We start from the raw sequence: 23,563 nt of genomic DNA, 5'->3' as shown, positions 1-23,563 counted from the left end.
CAATGTAGCCCCACAGGTAAGTAGCCCCACCTTCCCCTAGGTCATGTACATCTAAAACTCTTGAACAATCTTAACCGATTTGGAGAATTTGGAGCATCAGGTCTTGCAGATTCTTTTCCAAATTAGAGAACAATAACCAATTTAACATTTAAAGTCATTTTTGTCAGCATTAAAGATAGAGTTCAATTTTATTAATCATAGCTTTCTGTCAATATTCAATTTACGTTTGTCGTAGTCAACGTAACCGTTCCTTTCATTTTAACAAGGTTATCAAACAGACTAAAATTAAATTTTGTTAGCAATAAAAGACAGTAGGGGAAGGCTTACAGGTTTTGCACGTACTCTGGCTTTAAACACTTCCTATTTTCCCCATATTCCTTTAATGAATCTAACCTATCAGCATCAGGTAGCTAACCTATAAATGGCTAGTCTAAAGTCACGCATCATTTACTGAAAAAATCGGTCAAATGCGTTAAAGGCGTAGGGGGCAGTACTCTTTCTCCAAACGTTCATGCCTTCGAATAATGTGATTTTTCTATTATTTTTCTTAATAGCCTTTCACATTTCTATTTAGTTAACTTATTATCAATTATTGGTAATTAGGGTAAAGTGGTACAAGTTGGACAATGGTACAATTTGGACAAGGATTTTTGTCTTGATAAATTTAGTACTTCATTTTTAAATGTATATTTTTAATGCTTTAGTTTTATAATTTGGTTCCTTGTGCTTAAAAACAAATTTTGTACTGTATTTATCAAGAAAAAAAAGCCATGTCCAATCTGTACTGGCGAATTGTCTAACTTGTAATACTAATTCCAAATTATATCACTTTACCCTATGTGAAAATCATGTGGAAATCTCTTAGGAAAGGTAAAATAAATTCACATTATTCAATGGCAAGAACGTTCGAAGGGAGAGTGCTTTCCCCTAATGGAACAAATACGAAGTGTTCGAAGCCAGAGTACGTATGAAGCCTAAAAGACTGCCCCTACTAATGCTCAAAGTCTATAGGAAAAGTCCGTTTTTCTGATTTTTTTGTAAAGGTATTGACTGCTTTAAGATCGTTCTCATTGTTTTGGCATAGGGATAGATCCTCAATACTAAGACGGCAGTGGACGCCTACTCAATCACTCATTTATAACCTTTTCTTACAAATTCAGAGGCCAGTAGGGGAATTCTGTAATGATATGACAATGTCGCATGACAAATTTTTGTGATAAATTCGGGAACAGGACAACAGTAAAGGCCGGGTAAAGTGAGTACCGAATGGTCATTGCAAAGAGATATCTCTGAGAAAAAAGGGGGTGCGATTAACTTTTTCCTGGTAACTTTAACACATTTGGGTGTAAAAATATATCAACATTTTTTAATGTTAATTTTACACCTTTTTCAGGGTAAAATTAACATGAAAAAAGGGGTAATTTAACCCCTAATACACCTAAAAAGTGTAATATTTACACCGATTTCGGATCAATTATGCAGGGTGAAATTAACATTTCCGGAATGTTATTTTAACTTTTTCGGATTTCTCTCAGTGATATGAAGCTATTAGTAACTGATATGAATCTGATTTTCTATTATTTTTTTCCAATTTTCCGTAAGAAAAAAATTGAAATTTGTCGTATGACATTGTCATACTGTTACAGAATTTCCCTACAGGTAATTCTGAAGGGGAATTCTGTAACGATATGACAATGTCATATGACAAATTCTCGTGGTAAAATTCGGAACCAGGATCACATTAAAGTCTATCAGTCTTAATGAAGCTTTTAGTAACTGTTATAAGTCGGATTTATCATTAGTTCTTCCGAATTTACCACATCAAAAATTTTAAATTTGTCATATGACATTGTCATACTGTTACAGAATTCCCCTACAGGTGAAAGATATACCTAAACAATTTTCGAGGACCTTTTCTAGAAGAATCTTCCACTTAGTTGTAAGACCAAAAACTTGAATCAACTTGAATATGCCATTGTCAACCCCAATGACCGATCTCCTAGTCCATTTTCCCTTACATCTATTCTCATATGGAAAAATATTATCTGAAAATTGTGAGAATTGTCATTTTAATTGCATTCCGTCTATTCCATCGTTGCTCTCTGTCAGCAATTAAACGCAAATGTGTAAGACTTTAGGTACATACGGTGATATTTAAATATACTGTACTATGTAGAACGAGAGCAAGTCTGATGGAGCCAGATACATGAGATACCCAAAAGGGGGAGCAGATGGTGTGAGTGAGACAACATCAAGAGCGTGGAGAGTTGAAAAACTGATGAAAACTTTGACCTACATTTTCCACCAGCAGACAGTCAACGAAACAAAAGTGACTGACTTCAACCTCAAAATTTTCAGTAAATATGGCTAAAGAGGTGCCTTCTACAAAAAAAAAAAAAACAGGGATCTACCATATCACCTTTAAAAACGAGACTTCCGGCCAGACCGCGACCCTTGGAGTTTGCCGACTCAAGGCAGTTGTCTGGCAATTTTCCAGGAACACCCAAGATGATCAAAAGATGATGAAAAATCTCTTTTGGAGCCAGACATTGCATCACATTGCAATTGGGATTGGGAGGAGGATGAGAAGGATGGGTATGGGTTTTGGGGGGATGACGGGGGAGCACCAGGATTTTTCCCGTTGTATTTGTCCCTTTGCACCCAGCTTCCGCTTCATCCTGCCTGATATTCCTCTCCTCAAAATCCATCCACTCTTTTTCCTCATCGACAAATCTTTCCTCCGATATGCCCAGAATATTTGCTCATGCGTTTCCCTTTAGTGCCACAATTTTCCCATCCAAGACAACATCTTCCCATCTCACTCACACACAAGGGACTCTCCAAAGTGGGGCTGACCTTGTCTGTGGTAGTGTTCCCCTTTCAGGAAAATTCCTCAGCCTGTGTGTGGGTGTATTTGTGGAAAGGAAAGAGCATTGTCCTATGGTGGGGATGTTCGAAAAAGATTTTCCCTGAAGATTTCCCTTTACTTCCTGTGCTCACCACGGTTGGCAGCACTAGACCATCTCATTCCTGATTTTTTTCCTCTCGATCTCCATCATTTTTTCCCACACACGCTACCACCCGAGACCTAGCGTAGGAGGGGATAGAGCTTCAGATGAAAGCTCTCAAAGCCAAGATTTTTTTTTTTGCATTTTCAGGATGAGAAGATTTCCTGATAAGGTAAAATCCAATATTTACCTAGGAATTGCAATAAGTGTTTTGGTTATGGACATGCTGAGATGCAATGTATCACGTTGCGGGATTGCATCAAATGGTTTGGTGGGGTAGCATCCACCCATTCACCCATTTTACCTCCGAGTTCTAAGAAAGCATGTTAAGTCAGGATTCATCGGACTTTGACGGATAATCTCTTTATGGGAGCTTTGGTGGGATTTACCACCCACTCCCCTACCGAGACTCCCTAGCTTCCAGGCCAAGGGTATCAATGGGTAGTCCAAGATTGCACAATTTCAAGCAGGTATTGGGAGAGAAAAGAATAAAAGTTGTGCAGAAAGCTGTGAAGCATATATCGAAAGGGGTATAGGGGTTGGGGTACGAGCGGTACGAGAAACCCAGGCTGGGAAAAAACGAGAGAAAACTGACAGGATTTAATGGTACTCATTTGAATATTGTAATTAGAAACGTGATATGTTTTCGACGACATGTTCCGAATGTATAAAAAGAATTTGTTCAGTTTTTGGATAATTCAAACCTACACATATCCACCCCGGTACCCCGGTATAGGGGGGTAGGGGGCTTCCGATGAGATCAGTGTCCTCTTGCTAATTTCTCTCAACTCAATTAAATTAAGGGTGGTGATGTAAAAGTAACACGAACATTTTCTTGGAGACATTGAGGAAGCCTCTGTGATAGGGGACTGGGGTAGGGGGCTATCGCGGAGAGAAGGACTCAGTGTAAAAATTGAAGACTGAGGAATTTGGGGTATAACAGGGATTGAGAGCCTTACCGGATATCAAGTAACCCCCTGCCATCGAACCCATCACACACACAATGACACTTAGTCTCAGATGAAGTTGGCCTCCCCAAAAACCCCCGCCCCCACCTTGGTAGAAAAACCCTTCGCGAAAAGGCTCAAGTAATGCACAGGCTCCCACTGCGACTACTGGGGCGATATGGTGTTTATGTATTATGAAAAAAAACGGGATTTGGGTGCTTTGAAAGTAAAGTCAATGCGCATTTGAATTTGCGTCGATTCGTTAAAAAAACGCCAAAGTCCTTTCCATTGGACAAAATCTTCGGAAAACGGAAAGAACCTGGAAAGAGATGAGACGTATTTCTTCTTTTGGCTGCCACAGAGGCCGCACGAGAATATGAGGCGTGGCCAATAATGATTGCTAAAATGGGATAGCTATAGCCATTCGGTTCATCTCTCGACACTCTCTCATTCAATACATATAGCATCCGAAACACTTCAGCGGGGGGCAATAAAAGCAATACCCGTGGCTGAGGCATCGATTTGTATGTATGAATTGGTACGGTGATACATGGGTGTATTGGTAGGCTGCCGTGTTTTGTCGGTGCGAATGAGACCAATTCGAAAGTGAGACGGAGTGAATGAGGGAGATGGGTGATCGGATCAAATTCGGCGGATGGAACGAGATGGTACGATTTCGAATGTATCGAAGATATTGGAATCGAAGCACTAATACATTGAAAGGCCTATGGAAGAATTGGTGAGAGTGAGAGAATTTCGTGTTGGTGCAAAAGAAGTTGTTTGGTGTTTTTTTTTTCTCTTGTTGTGCCTTCTGTCGTTGTTTTCAACAGAAAATCCTCTCTCGCTCTCATCGGGTCTTGTATGGGGTATTGTATGGGGTTGCACCGGACGCGGGGGGACAGTCGGGGTGGCGCGCAATTCGGAAAAAGAGAGGAACCGTCAACCGGGACGTGCGCGGGGTTGTTCGACTCTCCCGAATGAACGGCAATATGAGTCAAAGAAGCAATATACCGTCCCCATATTTGAGTTATCGTGTGCTTAGAGGTTCGGTGAGTTGGCCGCTTTGGCTGCGCTCACGGAGAGCGAAACCGATGCGAGTGGAATTAGTCAACTTCTGGTACCATACCAGAGCGCATCGTTCATTCGCACGCAGGACGATTGAGAGCCGGTTCAATATTTTCAAATACACAATAACACCTTTTTTTTGTTACGGATCGTGCCACACAGAAAACGTTCTTGTAGTCCAATCGGAACGGACATAATCCATTACCGATTGATTACCAATTAGTCGATCCAATTGCTGATCCTAAGGCTCTCGGACAGCTATTTTGAGAATTTAACTGAGATTTTTCTTTTGATTTTATTAAATAAACATTTCTCCTTCGTCCAAAATTTAAAAAAAATAAAAGAGACAAATTGCAATTCTGTGTTTGTGTTGCTACTGTGGTTAGTGATGATAGGACCACTTGAGACCAAATTTGTGAAACTTTCTCAGTGATTTTCTTCAGTGCTACAAACTCTTAAGAATTCACTTGGGCTCAAGAAGTGATTTAAATGCAATTTCTGACAACTAAATTTCCGTCGTCAGTTGCTTGAGATAACCAAGTCCCAAACTAGAACTGGACCTGATCCTTGAGAATCTTGAGAACAATTTGTGCAGTGAAAGGTGAAGAAGTGTTGGACAGTTAAAATTTAATTCTCATTATCAAGATGATATCCTGGCATAAGGAAGAGACTCCGGGTTCGTGGACCTCGCAGAATCCCAAGACGTCTGCAAGTGTCATCAGAGACTGAACCCTTCCGAACTCATCTTCCCACTAGGCTACAAGTGTTCATAAGTGGCAAAGGAGTTCGTTTTTCCTTTCAAAATCTCAGTGACAGTGATTTAAAATTCGACAAGTGCATTTGTTTATTTTGTTAAGATTTTCCTGTGTTTTCGTGTCTGGGGGGCCTAGCCAAAAGTGATAGAGAGGTTTTATTTAAAAGTTTTGTGAATACCCCCAGAGACTTCAAAATCCTAAACTCATTACCAAGTGCGTGTGCTGCAATCACGGCCTATTTAACGAATTGCCCCTCTTCGGAGGGTTTCAGCGGGCTCCAGAGCTTGCAGGGGTTGGTTGGCTTGGAGGGTGGCACCTCCAGACAACAGGCCCGAATGCAGCCAACGCTGCCCCAGAGCACCGGGGCCGCCGACATGGACTTACCATCTGTCCAATCAGTGGAGTGGTTATTTAAAAAGGAACGCATGTATTTGCTGGCACAATTTTGGCAACAGGTACGTGAAGTTCCTATTACTAGGTCCCTAGTCCCCATGCCCCCCAAAAAGTTCAATCAAAGTGCGAAATAGTGCCCTTAGTGCCCTTAGTGCCCCTGTGTATCGCGTTCGCGAAAAGAACTCTTCGAGTGTTTTCCTTAAGTCCTTTGTATCAATTCTAAGATGATGGGTAAAAAATTGGCTCCAATGGACAATCATCTTGAGAAGGGGGAAGAAGATGATGCCCATCCATGCGTTGTATTGAAAATTGTGAGTGCCGCCCGCCTGAGACTGATTCTCAAGAGCGCAAAAGAATTAGTCGTCATTAATAAATAATCAAATTCTCGTTAGGGCCATCTTCGTCTTTGCGACCAGACCATTGGGTAGTGCCTCGTATAGATTGGATCATTTGGCTTGATATGTTGCCGAGGCCGCGGGAAAGGAATCAATAATAAGGCTCTTGTGATGGGTGGTTTATATAAGAATTTTTCGTGCAATCGATCCCATAGGGACATCATCATCAAGCTTTTGCTACAAGTTTTTTTTTTGTGCGATCTCTTCGTACCATCCTTGGTCGTATCCAGTTTCCCAAGGATTGGATCTCGGCCGGAGGGGGGGAGCGTACTGGGCAATCCGCAAAGACTTGGCAAAGAGTAAGAGATGAATATCGTCATCATCATTAGGTCGGAGCGATTGGAACTAATCATTATTACACACATACCTCATTTAATGACGGTATATTGGGTGATTGGCTGTCATTAAATGTTTTTCCATTGATTAGGGAAGTGCTCTCTGCTTCATTTTAACCGCCTCCTCGCGCTTCGTTATTTGTTTTGCTTCCAATTCTGCAATTTTGTATGCACTTAAATGCCCCTACAACTCTTGGTTCTCGATGGTTTTTTTTCTTGATTGCTAAAGACCAGTGAGTGCTAAAGATACACTGAGGAAAATTTCGAGGTGCTTTAAACTTGATGTTGGTGAAGTTCTTAAGTTTGATAATTGTGATTATAATCCACGAAAGTCTTTCGAGGAATTCTCAGTTCATTGCCATTTCATAGGCCCTACCCCTTGTTCAAAATCTTAAAGTGTTTTCCTATATGTCATTAACCAATTAGGTTCAATTGCGGTAATACCGACTAAACTGAGTGTTTTGCTAAGATTTTGAATGTGTATCAAAATGCGTGATAAGCTATTCAATTTAGGCCTGGGTAGGGATTCGGTAAGCGATGTGATTGATTCACCAGGAAAGTGATAGATTCACTACATAGGGTAAAAGGAACGTTTATTGACACTTTAAGAACTCGTGTCAGCACCTATTGACACCCTACTTTGTACCATTTGGGATATGAAATTTGAATATCTCTGTTTATAGTAAAAGGTATATTACAGAAAAACGTTATATTACTTATATTTTACTAGATACATTAAATAATTTTCAACATTTTGACAAAAGTGTCAATAGGGGTTCCCTGTCGAACATTAAATAATTTTGACCCTAGGAAATAACAGGATAGATGCCCAAAAAACTCTGGGAGCATGCAAGAAGCTTCCACATAAAGGGGAAAGCACTCCTGGGCGGTCTTACAAATAGGCTTAGCGGATTCTGCCAATACGGGATAAAAACATCAATAGGGTCGGAGGAACGTCTGTTCGACAGGGAACACCTATTGACAGTTTTGTCCAAATGTTGAAAATTATTTAATGTATCTAGTAAAATATAAGTAATATAACGTTTTTTCGGTAATATACCTTTTACTATAAACAGAGATGTTCAAATTTCATATCCTAAATGGTAAAGAGTAGGGTGTCAATAGGTGGTGACACGAATTCTTAAAGTGTCAATAGACGTTCCTTTCACCCTATAACATGATTACATTGAACAAATATCTCGATACGATTAATAATAATAATAACAGGATAGAGGAAAGTACTCTCCCTTCGAACGTTCATACCTTCGAATAATGTTTTCCTAATATACTTAAACATTTCTATTAAATATTAGTTAGCTTATTATAAGTTATTGATAATTATGTGACAATCATGTGGAAATCTCTCAGGAAAGCTAAAGAAAATTCACATTATTCGAATGCATGAACGTTCGAAGTTAAAGTACTTTCCCCTAATGAATATTTTTTATTCCTACCCTGGATTTAATGTGGCTACCAATACCGATTTCTGTATTTTCCGAATAAAAAAGGCTTACTCGAAAATTCCGAATTGAAAAATTAGTGTGATTACTTCTTGTTTACAAATTCTAGACTCTTAGAAATTGAGCTAAACCCCAAAATCCGAAGATCGCTTGAAATTTAGGATGTGATAAAAATATAGGGCTCTAATCAGATTTCCTGTTTTTAAATAATCGAATTACGTAGTGCTTGCCAAAATTTAAATGTGCATTCTTAACACTGATTTTCACACATTGTGCTTTATCATAAAATACGCAAGTGAGAAAATAATCACAGAAAATACCTCTGTTCAGTTCGGGTTAATGATTAGAACTTAAAAGTGTTAAAATAAATTGAATGAGTGTCGGAATTCGCACGTGAGTTTTTGAATTAAAAATAAGTGTTAAAATTAATCATAATGGTGTTGAAAATTAACTCATTAATTGAACTAGTTTAGATCTTGTGCTTATCAATGTGGAATAGCTTTCAAGAAATTTGTGTTTAATTTTTTTTGTGGAGCATAGGAAGTTCGCAATATCTAAACATTATGATTAAAAGAAATATTGATACTTTTCGTTGATAAAAAATGTGTAAATTTAACCATTAATAGTAGTAAAAATAAGTAATATTTTTCTATGGATTAGAACAATGAGGAGAGTGTACGTAGTCGGATGTCGTGATAAATAATAAATTTAGCTCATTAGTTTTCGGTTATAAATAGTTGCAGTAGTTCGGTGAGAGTAGAGCAGTCTTCAGAATAGAGGTTTAGCCCAATTCCCGAAGATTTCAAAATCCTAAATAGCGAATAATTTAATTGCCTCTTGGAAAATCGTGATTGATAAGAAGTTAGAGCAATTATGACTAAACCTTCGTCTAAAGCCCGTATCAGATTTCCAAGAGAAAGAGTCCTAAGAGAAATAATTCAGAATGCTTATTGTTATAATCCTTCTATTCTATTCTTATTCAATATGCTATTTTACCCAAGACGAATTATATTAGGTCGATGATAGGCTCATTAATCCAATTCGGTAAACTTCTAATTGATGTTATTCTTCTGTTTTATTAATAACTTTTTTTATGGTTCTCAGAAAGAACTTAGAGAGACACTCTCTCAAAATTCCGTGTTCGAAAATCAAGATTGTGTTCAAGATCAAGATCAAGAAGTGTCGTAATTTCCTGATCCTAAACCAAGAAGGGAATGTCTGATATTAGAATAGGGCCTTAAACTTATTAGTAATTTGTGAAAAAGTGCTTTCATTCTAAAACTTGACTTAAAATTCTTAAATTAAGTTTTCACTTTTTAAGTCATAATCGTTTTTGAGGACATTCCAGACTGAATCTCTTTTAGAATCCCATCTACGATAAGCTGATTCGAATATTCAAACTTATTATCGATGTTTCTTTTTCTTGGTAATTTTCTCATGCCTTAGTCCCGAAGTGAAATTGAATCAATGTGCTTGATTTAACACCTAAAAATGGCTAACTTTACATAAGGGTTAAACAAACCCCCTGCTCTTAATCCGTAAACCGTAAAGTTCTTTTATTCTTCATTCTCGAAACTTCACTGATTGAATTAAAGTTTACCAGGAATTTTTAGTATTCTAGATTGTTAATACCTTGTAAAAAATTTCCATTAGGATTAAACAAACCCCCTGCTCTTAATGCGTAAACCGTAAAGTTCTTTTATTCTTCATTCTCGAAACTTCATTGACAGAATTTCAATTGTTCCAGGAATTTTCTGTGTTCGAGATCGGTAGTACCTTGGAAAAAATCCCATAAGGATTAAATAAACAAACCCCGCGCTCTTAATCCGTAAACTATAAAGTTCCTTTATTCTTCATTCTCGAAACTTCATTGAAACAATTCAATTGTTCCAGGAATTTTCAGTATTTTAGATTGGTTTAGACTTACCATACAATTTACGATAAAAATAGGATACAATGGGAAAATTTAGAGCAGAATCTAAATTAGAATTTTTTGATTTCCTCATTGTTTTATAGGGGCAAGGGACGAAAGAAGTACAAGCCCTACGATCCTTTTCCCACCTTAAACCGTAAAGGAATCCCAAAACTAAAATTAAGATTCTGTTCAGAAGTACTCCATTATTACCCCTATTGTTCTTTTTGTCCTAAAATACAATTTTTGTAACCTCTACCATATTTTCTTAATTTACCAACTTAATATTTTCGATATTCTAAATTGTACGTAAATTGAGGCAATTGTAAAAAACACGGTGGGATTATAAATTCAAGTTTTAGACTAGAAACTAAAACGGTTTTCAATCTAGCGGTTTAGCCCAGTTTCCTAAGGTATCAAAATCTCAAATAGGAACCAATTTTATTGGTTTTCCAAAATCGAATAGATCATTTATCATTAATAGTCGAATCCTGAGTTAATTTTTTCAATAAATCTTATCTGATTAAAAAGTAGAGCAGTTAAGCCATAGGGCAAAGCCTTAGGTCCTCGACACACTTGAAACTTAAGCCGAGAGACGGCTTAGTATAAAATGATAGAAATGTGGTTTAACAGTTATTTCGAATATAATTACGCTAATCCGTCTCTCGGCTAATCCTCGAGTGTGTCAATGCCCTTAGGGCTCATTTAGACTCAGGCTCAGGCTGATCCTCGAGAATATTTATGCTATAAAATTTTTCAGTAAAGTTTTAGGTAAAAAAAAAATATATATATATAAAGGACCTCTAATCGATGGTCGTAAGCCTTCAATAATGGCAGTATCGAAATGAATCCTTTACTGTCAAATTTTAGAAGCTAGATATTCTCGAGGATCAGCCTGAGTCTATTTGGGCCCTTAGGTCTCTAACCCTTATAATTGTAAAGGTAGATTTGACTATATTGAGCTAGGCCTCCCTTAAAAACGCTAAGTTTTCGTATATGGGGAGTTCAGGTACCTTTGAATGTACGGCAGCTTTGAAATTGGGATTTTTCACCTCTTTTTAAATAAAATTGAGCCTTAGACCGTCTTCAGGCTAGAGGTTTATCCCAGTTCCCAAGGGCCTCAAAACCTTCAATAGCAACCGATTTTATTGATTTTTCAAAATGTAATAGGTCATTTGCCCTTATTAATCCAATCCTAAGTCAAAATTTTCCAAAAAATCTTCACTGATAAGATATTAGAGAAGTTAAGCCCTATGGCTAAGCCTTAGGTCTGAAGCCCGTATTATTGTGGTATAATTTAGCAGCATAAACAGGGGTGGAATGATAACTTTTCGACACTATCGAATCGATAGTATCGATAAATCTATATCTGTTACACAAAGTGAATTTCAACGGATTGTTGGGCCATTCATTGTGAGATTCTCAAAGAAATGAGACTGTTGATAAACATCTATATTAGTTACAGGAAGTGCAGCTATCGTTTAAATTTCTAAGAATCGATAGTCGATAGTATCGAAAATAAGTTATCATGTCACCCTAGAGAAGCTAAATTATCGTATGGCTTAATTTCATTTAAAAAAGTTAATGAGAAGTATTTAGTCTAATCAGTATCACCGTAATTCTAATTGGCAAATGAGACTCCTCAGTAATCTATTCATGCTTTTACGGCGTTATCACACTTGCACATTAAAATTTTAATGTGATTCACATTAATTGTCGCTTGTGAGCATCCAAATATGTTATTTGTGTCTTTGAGTCACTTAATATTTGGTGTTTTTCTATTTATTGATAAAGAAGTGGACTTGGCCTGCAAAAATAAGTTTAAATTTACCTAAAGCATAAATATTCTTCACATTAAAAAATTAATGAGAAAATCGCATTAATTTTTCGCATTAATGCTATAAATCAATTTATATCAAATGTTGCGGGCCAAGTCTATCTTTTTATCAACAAATAGATCAAATTTTGAATATAAAATGATTCAAACACATAAATTATACATTAGGACTCTCACTAGTGACAATTAATGTGAATCATATTAAAATTTTAATGTGCAAGTGTGATAACACAGTTAGATACAGATATTCTCAAAAGAATTTCAACTCAGATTCAACTTAAAATTCTAGTTCTTAAATTCAGGAGAAACAGAGGACACTTAAAGCAATCTTGCTAATCAAATTAACCAATTTAAGTAGAGAACCCATTCTGCAACTTCTCTAATATCTTCGACCCGAATTCATTGAGTTTCTTTTTTGTCCAAGTTCATCTAAACTCGTTTTGCCCTCAGAATTGCCCATACAGGGGCCAGTGAAAAGGCACAAGGGTAGGCTTGAACCAAGAGGGGTTGATTTGAGGTTCTTTTTTCTCAACAAAAATAAAAGGCACAATAAACCTCATCAAAATTGGAATGGATTTGTGGGGCGCAGCGGGTTCGAAAAAATTGTGAAAAATTGTAAGTGGTTCGGTTTAAAAAAGAACAAGAGAAAAGATGGTCTCTGGATAATTTTTCGATTAACCACGACAATTATGAAGTGGAACAAGTATAAAACTCCCATCAGTGGTGAATTGAAACAATATGCGGAACTTCGGGAATAACAATCAGAGGAAGAGGAGTCCCTTAGGACTTTTCATGCTCACTTATTGTTGCAGTTGAGTTGTTTGATTCAGCCACTTTATCATTTTTGCAAAACTTTGCATTCAATTCTAACAATAATAAATCCATAGGGGGAAAAGGGAAAATATTTTCCAGTAAAATAGGAAAAAAAATTATGCTGGCATTAAAGAGGCCGACAGAGAAGAAGTGCGTGATAAGTTGGGAAGATTTTTTCTTAATGCTATTTTGTTGCAATGTTGCAAATGTGAATGGGACAAATTTGCTATTTTATAAACATACATCTTCGACTGGCTTTTTCGAAAATAATAATAGAGAGGAAGATATATTTACGGTCGAATATAAATTCAGCTTTGACACTAAGCCCTGCTGACATTTAAATCAATTTTAGAATTCATCAAGTGAAGCTTGCATATCGTGATTAATTGGATTCCTGGGGACATAAGGAGATTTGCCAAAAAATGTATTAATAAGAGAATATCAGGCAAATGCTGCCATCGATCTCATCACAAGAATTATTTTTCTAAAAAATCAGAAAGAGAAATCCTTAAGTCCACAATAATGCCTATTATCATCCCTCTATCAGATTTACAGATTTTCTACCACAATGTCAATTAATCATCACAGATTTTCACTACATTTTTTTTTCTTTATTATTTTCACTCTCAAACCCTTGAAGCCTAAGTAATACTACCAACAAACATAAATATCCCAAGCAATTGAATTTCGTGCAGAAATTTCCCACGAAGTGCAATTGCAGACCTAGACAGGTTATCGTGCGGTGAAAAATTATGGAAAAAATGTGCGATACATATTATAAAATCAACATTTTCTCTACATCACACACTTTGCTACAAGCCTTTACTTTACAATTTAATAACATTTAAATATTTGTGTAATTAGCAATGGAGGAATTGAAGCTGTACCACTGAGTATGAAATTGAAATTGCATTTATACTTCTTTTGCCATCTTTAAATGCATCATGTTTGAGCTGATGTTCGCATATTTAACAACTCGCTATGAGATGTCGGATGAGGAAGTTAACCAAGACTCTGTATTTACATCTTTTCTGTCCGAGTAGCAAAAAAAAAACACCACACACAAAATCTGGCTTAAGCCAGATTCATGAATATCAAAACTCCTTTTTGTGAAATAAAAAACCTTGAACTCATTGCGATGATAAATAAAATTGAACGATTGTTTCTTGATCCACTGACCCACTCCAATTTTGGTCAATTCTTGTATATTTTCCTCATTCATTTATTTACCAACTCAAAAATAGTACCGCGTTTGCAAATTTCAGTTGAAGGTTTCGGGTTTTGGGTAAAAACAGAGAAAAAATTGAAGAAATTGCATTTTTTGCTGACTTGCAATGTTGTGAAAATATCAAAATTGCACTCAGGAGAAATCAAGTGTTGGCAGCTACACTTAATAGGTGTTACTCTAACACCAAAATTTACAATCACAATCAATTCGGATTGATTGAACTCAAAATCCAGATTATATCATCTAAAACATTCTGCGTAGGGTGAAAGGCTATTGACACTTTAAGAACTCGTGTCAGCACCTATTGACACCCTACTCTTTACCATTTAGTATAGTAAAAGGTATATTACAGAAAAAACGTTATATTACTTATATTTTACTAGATACATTAAATAATTTTCAACATTTTGACAAAAGTGTCAATAGGGGTTCCCTGTCGAACAGACGTTCCTCCGGCCCTATAGGGGACCTGAAACTTAATTGAGAACTAATCAAGATGATCGTCTAAAGCATTTCGGATCTATTTATTAAAATCCAAGGCTTAACATTACCTTCCTCTGAACTTGCTGAATCCAAGCATTCATGAACCTTATTATCCAGATTATCCAAATCAAAGCCCTATAGGATCAATTATATTCCAAAATCAATCAGTACAAACCTATATTAAAACCAATCGGGATAATTTTGCATAGTTTAGATCTTGAATAGACTTCTACTTGCCACTAAAATTGTGAGGACTAGACGTCTTTGCATCTCTTCTTCTTTTCCTGTATACACTTATCCTGATTAAAGCCCTGTTTATTTAGTGATTTTCCCCAAAATCAAAGCCCTGTAGGTTTATTCATTCTGAACTTATGGATATTTCTAAGTCTCTACTGACTATATGGATTAAATCTTTATAAGTTCAACCCTTACCATCTGAATCCAACTATCTGAAAATAATTCGGATTCTTTTAATCCATTTCGATTATTTGATTATATTCGAAATTTCGTGATTGTTCAAATTCATCAGCCCTTGTCTAGAGATTGAAGCCTTATGGATGTAGTCCATTTTGAACTTATAATTCTAAACGTTTACTGACCGTCTGTATTAGAGCCTTATTAGTTCATTCTGCACCACCCGAATCCAATTACCCGAAAAAAATTCGGATTGCCTGATGAAAATTAAAGTTTCATGACTTTTCAAATTTTGTTTACCCTTGTGTAAACCAATGCCTTATAGGGTAACTTAATTTACTAAATTAAAACAATTAAAATCAGGACCAAAACTAATTCAGAAACCAGTTGGTATTTACCTTTCACTGAACTTGTGAAGTCCGCAGTGAAGTCATAGACCTTAACCGAATTTGTGAAGTTATAAAATTTAATCAGGTACGACTAAATCCTTTAGATCTTCAATCTTTAGATCTTGATTTGAAAAAGAAAAATGACAAAAGATTTACTTTTGTCAAATCTAAAATTTTAAAACCGGCTAAGTCTACCTACTCGCTTAGACTTTAAGAATTACCTCAATGATTTGATCCGGATTATAAAAACCAACTAAAATTCCTTTTTAAAATCTGAAGTCTTTATTGAAAGTATAAAAATCCACAAAAAAAAGAACTTCTTAAATGCCCTATCATATATTAGGATCAAAGCGCTATTGGTTCAACCTTTATCTTCCGGGATCAAAAAATCAAAATAAAGATCTCAGTGCAGGATGTCAAAAATTGATATTCCGACTAGAAATTGTAATTTTGTATCATTTTTGTTTGAGAATATAAATGAATCGTAGAACATATGTATTTTTAAACTAAAATGCTTATTCTTGATATCCCTTATATGAAATTAAACCCTGGAATAATGCTTCTAAAATCAGAACTAATTCATATTGCTTATAAATTTCGAAAACTTGCTTTTGCTTTTTTTTTTAGATTTTTTGATTAATATCTAAGCCCTATAGGAAAAACCGGATTAACTACCCTCGGCTGGATTTTGTAAGTCAAAGCTAATTCAAATTGCCAAATCCGGAATGTAATTCAATCTTTCTAAAATATCCAATGCAAAAGCCAAGACTTTTTTAGTTCAATATGCCCTTATCCAGATTATATCCCAAGCTGTACTAGGGCATGCAAAACCCTAAGAATTAGCCGAACTGAATAAAATTACCAAATCCGTAATTAAATTTAATCTTCGTAAAATATCATAAATAGAATCATAGAGATTTCAAAGTTCAATATACCCTTATCCAGAACAAATCCCTTTGAATTCTTGTATTCAAAACGACAAAATGCAAAGCCATAAAAGTCGAAACTAATTCAAATTTCCAAATCCGGAGTGAAATTTAGTTTCCCCAAATCTTAAATGACAAAGCCTAAGTATTTAAAGTTCAATACACTCTTGTCCAGTTCAAAACCATTTGAAAAGCCATGTATTCAAAACGACGAATCTTAAAGTCATACTAGGGCATACGGAAGCCTTCTAAATTGTGGAAACTAATTCAAATTGCCAAATCCGGAATGAAATTTAGTCTTCGTCAAATATTTAAAGTTTAATACATCTTTGTCCAGATCAAAACCGTTTGAAGCCCTGTGTTCAAAACGACAAAATGCAAATCGCGACTAGGGCATACGGAAGCCAGTGAATTAGTCGAAACTAATTTAAATTACCAAATCCGGAATTAAATTAAGTTTACCCTAAACTCAATTAAAAACCAAAAGATTTAAAGTTCAATAAACCTTGTCCAGATCAAAACCCTTTTTTGAAGCCCTGTATTCAAAACGACAAAACGCAAAGCCCTACTAAAGAATGTACAAACCTTGGAATTAGTCGAACCTAATTCAAATTACCAAATCCGGAATTAAATTAGGTTTACCCTAAACTCCATTAAAAACCAAAAAATTTAAAGTTCAATAAACCTTGTTCAGGCCAAAACCCTTCGAAGCCCTGTATTCAAAACGACAAAACGCAAAGCCCTACCAGAGCATGCAAAAACCTTCGAATCTTCGAATCAATAGTCAAGATCCCAAAAATAGGCTTTTAGTCCTTTGGCAAGGGAAGCCCTTATTGGCCCAAGTTGTGCAATTTCTCCTTCGTGAGCCTAATAGTTTTCTCAACATACTGCAGAATAATTTTCCGAACTCAATGGTTGGAAGGACGAAAAAAAAGCCGTCATCTGTCTTATTTATATCACAAACATATTTAATGGTTGAGTGTGTTTTTGGTGCTTTTTCCACTCTCCGTGTCTTGATGGCGAAAAACTGGATAATTTATCAAATCGGACATCGTCCATGCCGCACAGTTCATTTTAGTGCTATAATTCATTTTCATCCACTGACAAAATTTTCCCACCTCATACCCTATTGATTTTCCCGGTGAAAGAGATTGTCTTGGTCTTTTGCGGAATTTTTTCCATCCTGTGTCGTAGTTCAGTAAACCAGGGGGATTGGTTAATGTCCATGTGGGAAGGGGGGCTATGTAAAACTTGAAGAAGCTCCTAACCGTTGACATTGCGCTGAAATGCTAAAGATGAAGTTTATCACCGTAAGTGTTTAATGTTCAATACATTGACAAATTTTCACACCCGCCCTCCCACATTTTCTGGTGGGAGCAAAACAACCCCAAAACGACAAACATTTTCCCCAAAATTTTAGCCCAGGGTATGGGGTAAAAGGCGTCTCACTATAGTGGGTATAGAGGAAAATTAAAGCAGCGAAAATGTAATTAAAGTGTTAAAGCAAGTGGCGGGGTTTTTGGAGTTTAAAGTAACTCAGGGAAAATTTTGGGGGTTATATAGATATGTATGAAAATTTCTGCAGACACTCACTTTTCATCTGATACAATGGAAAGCCGCGTAAAATTTGACTATATAGAAATGGGAGGTAGGATATTCACACTGAAGGCTGGCTCGAAAATTAAATATTTACCATCTTGTTGTTTCCTCAATTCGTGGGCAGTTGCCAATTTATTGTGTCTCACTTGAATTGGCTTTTTATAAATAGGCCTCAATTGCTTATTTGCTGCTATTCTCACTAAAAACAAACCCATACTCTTTCCCATAACGAGGGATTGCCTTTGAGAACGTTCTAAGTGATTTAGAACTCTCTGTTTCTTTTGGTTGTACTTTGGAATTTGAGACATCACTGAGAGAAATTGATTGTACTTGCAAATAAACTTTGTCAATTTTACAAAGTGCCTTTTAGAAAAATTGAAGACGTATTTTAAATTTTTAAATTATTTTACGTAGCTTTGATAATGCTTATTATAAAATAAAGAAATATTTCCCTTAGTTTCATATTTTTCTTGATAGCTCTCAAAGTGACAGATATATTCCTGAAGTGACGAAATAGTGAACATTGGAATATTCAGCTCTTTAAATCTTATTTATTAAACGATAAGCCTTCAATGCAACTTTTTATTTTGCAGGAAAGGAATTTTGAGAATCAAATTCTCTGACAGCTGTCACTTAGCATGTTTTATGTTTATTAAATTTATGATAATTTTTAATTCATCAGGTTGACACGTTCTTGTATTCTTTGTGAATATTACCATTGAAAATTTTGCCTATAAACCGTGGAATTTTATTTTATAAAATAGTAAGGGAAAGTGCCCATGCTTTGCACGGTCCCAAGCTTTATAAAGATTAAATTTTTATTATCTTTTTCAATAAATATGATTCATCGCACCTACATTTTAAAAACTATAGGAAAGTGTCCTGTTTTTAAAATATATTGCAGAGTCACATTCCTTCAGAAATATAGAAAAAAATTAGTCATTATGCAGCTTGGGACCGTATAAAGCATGGGAACTTTCCCCTATAGAACGTCTTTTTAGACTTGAAAAGTACACGATCATGTTTCATCCTTGTTTCATGAATAATAATCTATTTTAGCATTTTGATTTAATAAATGGTACTATTTGAGTTCGAGCTTGATAATTTTAAACTATAGCAATTTCTTCTCAAAACATTTTGCTGAATTTAGCGAGATTTTTTTCTAAATTCAGAGGCGTTTTTAAATAAAATTTGTGACCTAACTGTTATTTCCGAATTTTGATTGCGTTGAAGAATTTTTATAAATTCCACTTCTCTTCCACGCCAGATTTTTTCAATAAATATTTCATTAGAAATTAGGAAATTGTGATTAAAAAAAGATTGTTTTAATAGAAATGATTCTATTAACGTAAAAATAACCTTTGCGTACTTTAATTTTTACAAAATATTTCTGTGATTACGAAAGTACCTAAAAATTTTTAAATAAAAAAATATTAAAATTAAAAATTTTTTTTAAAATAATATCTGATGCTTTTCGTGTGAAATTCCTCTTGTTTGGGAGATCCCAAATTTCTCTTGTTTCGTTCATCTTCTAAATGTCATTCTTTTGACAGTCATCTGTCAAAGTGACATTTGCAGTCATTCATTTAGCAGGAATAAATCAGATTTTATGAGCTCATGATTATGAACAAGATATATTAGTAAATTAATACTCCTATTGTTTAGCTTTACTCTTTGGCTATTGATGTGTCTAATGACAAAATATTTTTGATAAATGACAAATTCGGAAAGCACTTTTCTAATACGTTTCGAAAAAAAATTCTAAAGATATTCCTAGTGTCTAAAATACAACAAAGTGTAAATTGTCATTGACACTTTGTTGACACTTGTGACATTTGACAGAAAATCACATGCGCCACCATTCTGCCAAAATGAAAATTTGAAAAAAATTAAAAATGTCAGATCTTTAAATTATAAATCCAATACCGTAAGATATCATGCGCAATAAACATTTTTGTTAGTAAATAAAATAGTTTGGTCAGAAAAAACGGCCAGTCTTATATTACGTTTATGGTCGGCATTTAGCAAAAAAATCATAAATCACTTGAGTTGACAAGATGCTCAAGACAAGAAACATTATTTTTCTTAATATAGTCTTGTTGAGTTCTTTAAAGGCGTTATAGATCTAAAATCCTTCTTATAGAGCTCTTGGTTTCGTAAGGTCCTAGAGACACTTACGACTTAAGCCAAGAAACGACTTAACGTAATTATAATTACATTAATGATTAGATTAAATTCTCATCGGTTTCCCACTAACTTATCCGATTTTCGGTTTAAGCCGAGAGATGGATTAGTCAGAAAATTATGGAAGTATAATATGATCATTATTTTGAATATAATTACCGTAGATACATATGACTTTGCCCCCTCCTGTTTGTAAGCTTTACTTTAATTCTGGCACTTAAGGATGGTCCTTACCGTTCCGATTTACCAACTCTGATCGGTGAGGACCGTTCTTAAACATTATTAAGAAATTAAAGATGTGAACTAAAGAAAAGTTTACGAACAGTAGGGGCTCAAAGTTACCCGCATCTAACTCTTAACTCTCTTTAACTCTTTAACGACGAGACAGTTTTCGCTGACCGAAAATTAGCAATAAAAATGAAACCAATAAACAAAACTTGTGAAGCGTTTTACATTTAAACTTTGCAAAGCCAACAGTCTTATTTGACGTATTTTTTGTCTTTATGAACGATAGGGACAAAAGTAGCTCAAAAATTTAAATAATTTTCCTGGCGATACCAATAACAGATAATTTTCACTTTTATAAAAAATATAATGTTTGAGTATTGTAGTTTATTATTCCAAAACGGTTTTGCTTTTTTGATGGGAGTATAAAAAATAAATAAAATAAATTTTCTTTTTAATTTTTCAGCTTAAATATTTATTATATAGCAAATAGCTGTAGACTTGCAATAAGTATACTAGATTCCTTCAATCTTCTATTTTGCAATTACGTGCAAATATAAGAAAAATATAACTTTAGGTAGTCAAGAAAAATTATTTTCTTTATGGGACACCGGTGTTCCAATCGTCCTTAAAGGGTTAATGGGCTGAAGAGCTTCAACGGGAATTCTCTTAATTCTCATTATAAGCTTTTTAAAGATGCAATAAAAGACTTATCAAAGTCTTGGTCTTATTCTATTTCTTAGGCAATAACATGTTCCATTTAAGTCATTATTTAACAAGAGATTAATCATTTGAGTTGCCAAGATGTTTAAAATCCTCTTTATTTACGCTTTTCCGAGAATATGTAATTACTTTTATCAATGAAATAATTTTTTTACCAAAATACTGCTTAACATCTTATAGTCCCGTTCATTGTTGTTTCAACAAATTTTTTCTCTCAATGTTGAAATTCTTCGGGGTTGAAGAACTGCCTGGGAGCTGTGAATTCTAGGTCAGAAAATTTCCTTAGTGCAATGTTGATGATTCTCAAAAGTGAGGGGTTGTTTTCACCAAGTACTTGAGTCCATCTCGGTATACTCACCCCCTTGGGAAGTCTTAAGGGCTACCATCGTCAGAGGGGGTGGAAAAGTGAAGCAGAGCAGACGTTTGTCATTCACGGCAAGACCACGCAATACCCCGGGTTCATCTTAAAGGGGATGGATAGTGTGCGGAAAAGAAGGGTCGGAAAATTCAGAGACTTTTGACACAAATTCTCTCGTCCATTTGCCCATCTCTGGAGACTGAATCTCTCCCCAAATACAAGTTCTTAATTCTTCGCAAGGAAACTGTGTGATTACTCTGGGTGTGCTCTTGAAATTTTGAATACATACGGGAGGGTGTTGCGTTCTAACAAGTAGCTCATAGTTTGTACCCCATTCCATTTAGGAATTTAGTGGTAGTACGAAAGCCAAATGCGGGGGTGGTTTGGGTTATATTCTCACAGCGATAGTAAATCTACCGCCCAAAAGTGCTCCCACTGTTGTTACCCTCGTTCGCAACATGGTGTAATGATGGGAACGGATTTCTCCGTTCAAGTATCAAAACCCGCCCTGCTAAAAACTGCCACCGACACCGGGATAATGCGATGTGAAAGGAGATAAACCAATAAAATTGATATGGAGGGGGCGAGAGATCGGCAGCCTGTGTGCCTCTCTATCTAACAAGGCCTCCCTTTAGAATGAGGTATGGCAATAATCCCATGTGTTTGATGCGTTTATTGAAAATTGGAGCACAAGAGAATTATGCTCCCATGCTCCTACTAAATCTATCACCCCTGCTTTTTGGCATTTAGGAGCAAGATTGGGGGGAGACTCACAATCAATTGCCAAACACTTGTGATGCCCCAAAATGTTTCACTCGATTGGCTTTTGGGGGATGCAATCGCATCTGCAATCGGCATATAAATGGCATTGACATTTTGTTCAACTCTGTGATGATTTATCTCAAATCCCCCATCGGATGATCTCCAATGCCAATGTTCTCGGCTCCTGGCCAGAGAGGAGAGCCTGACACCAGCTGAAAATTTATGTGAATCAATGGAGCAAAATCGCTTCAATTCGATAAATTTTAAACCACCTCCGATGCACATCCGTCTGCCATTTCAACCCCAAACAATTACTCTTTTGGAACACATGTTCAGCCAGTGGGATGCACAGTCTATCCCCACATCCTGAAACCCTCCGCACGTGGAATTGAAGCGACATTGAAGTATTTGGTGAACTCTGACTTCATCATCATTCAAGTCAGTGAGAGTGATGCCCCTAGGGCTCTCAGACATACTTAAATTTCATTTCTTTCACCGACAACTTTTCACAGCATTACCTTGCTTCATTTATGATTTAATTGTACCTTAGCATTCAACTATGCAGGGGCCCATCAAGCCTAATAAAAAGTGAAGCTATTTTTCACTTTTTCTTGCAAAAATTTTGCAGATATTGCTCTGCGCCTTATACAAATTTGCACGTAGTTCTTGTATTATTTCGGCGAGCATAATGAAATATGTATTTTTAGATAGATTTTAATGCACGATTTCGAAATATATCAGACTGATAAGTCAATTCTCTTTAGGAAAAAACTTGCCAATAGTCTTCAGTGCCTCTATGCAAAAACGCATGGAAAAATGAAATGTCGAGAGTCTCCTGCAACTATGCGTTAATGTCTCTTAGAATTATTATAGGGGAATGCGCTCTACCTTTGGACTACTCAAACTTCGAACTATAATTTTTTTTCAATTTAATAATGGTTCCCGGTCAAAATCCTCAAAGTCAAAATCCCGAACGCCAAAATCCCGAACGCCAAAATCCCGAACACCAAAATTCCGAAAGCCAAAATCCCGAAAGCCAAAATTCCGAATGAGCCATAATCCCGAAAACCAAAGTCCCGAATTCTTAAAAGTGTCATAGCTACTCCCACGATTTCATCTGCGCTTGCTAAAGGCAAAGGGAAATTTTCTGTGTCTTGGGAAATTATTCTACACATTATACTCCATATAATTTGATCCTTTTCAGGATTTTGAACATTCGGGATTTTGGAATTTTTGAAAAAGAATCACGGATCAAATCCATTATCATAGAAAAAAAATTATTTGTCCGAAACTTGAGTCGTCCGAAGGTGACGCACTTTCCCCTACTGTCTTCCTATTTATCTTTAAGTTGG

General features: G+C 35.8%; 1 protein-coding gene across 8 annotated transcripts in view; it reads left to right on the top strand.

The window, feature by feature from the left end:
* Positions 1 to 4,849: 4,849 nt before the first annotated feature.
* The window catches only part of LOC129799050 (homeobox protein cut), a 264,353-nt gene continuing 245,639 nt past the window's right edge, over positions 4,850 to 23,563 (top strand). For 4 of the 8 annotated variants that reach the window (XM_055842650.1, XM_055842647.1, XM_055842648.1 and 1 more), the window contains exon 1: positions 4,972 to 6,230. In XM_055842650.1, coding sequence (XP_055698625.1) covers positions 6,111 to 6,230 — 120 coding nt within the window. In that variant the 5' untranslated portion in view covers positions 4,972 to 6,110. Of the gene's footprint in view, positions 6,231 to 23,563 lie in introns of all 8 variants that reach the window. The other 4 variants (XM_055842654.1, XM_055842653.1, XM_055842652.1 and 1 more) reach the window with 2 other exon arrangements.

The sequence above is a fragment of the Phlebotomus papatasi genome, chromosome 1 (assembly GCF_024763615.1).
Source record: "Phlebotomus papatasi isolate M1 chromosome 1, Ppap_2.1, whole genome shotgun sequence".
NCBI lineage: Eukaryota > Metazoa > Arthropoda > Insecta > Diptera > Psychodidae > Phlebotomus > Phlebotomus papatasi.
This window is presented reverse-complemented; position numbering and strand designations above follow the sequence as displayed.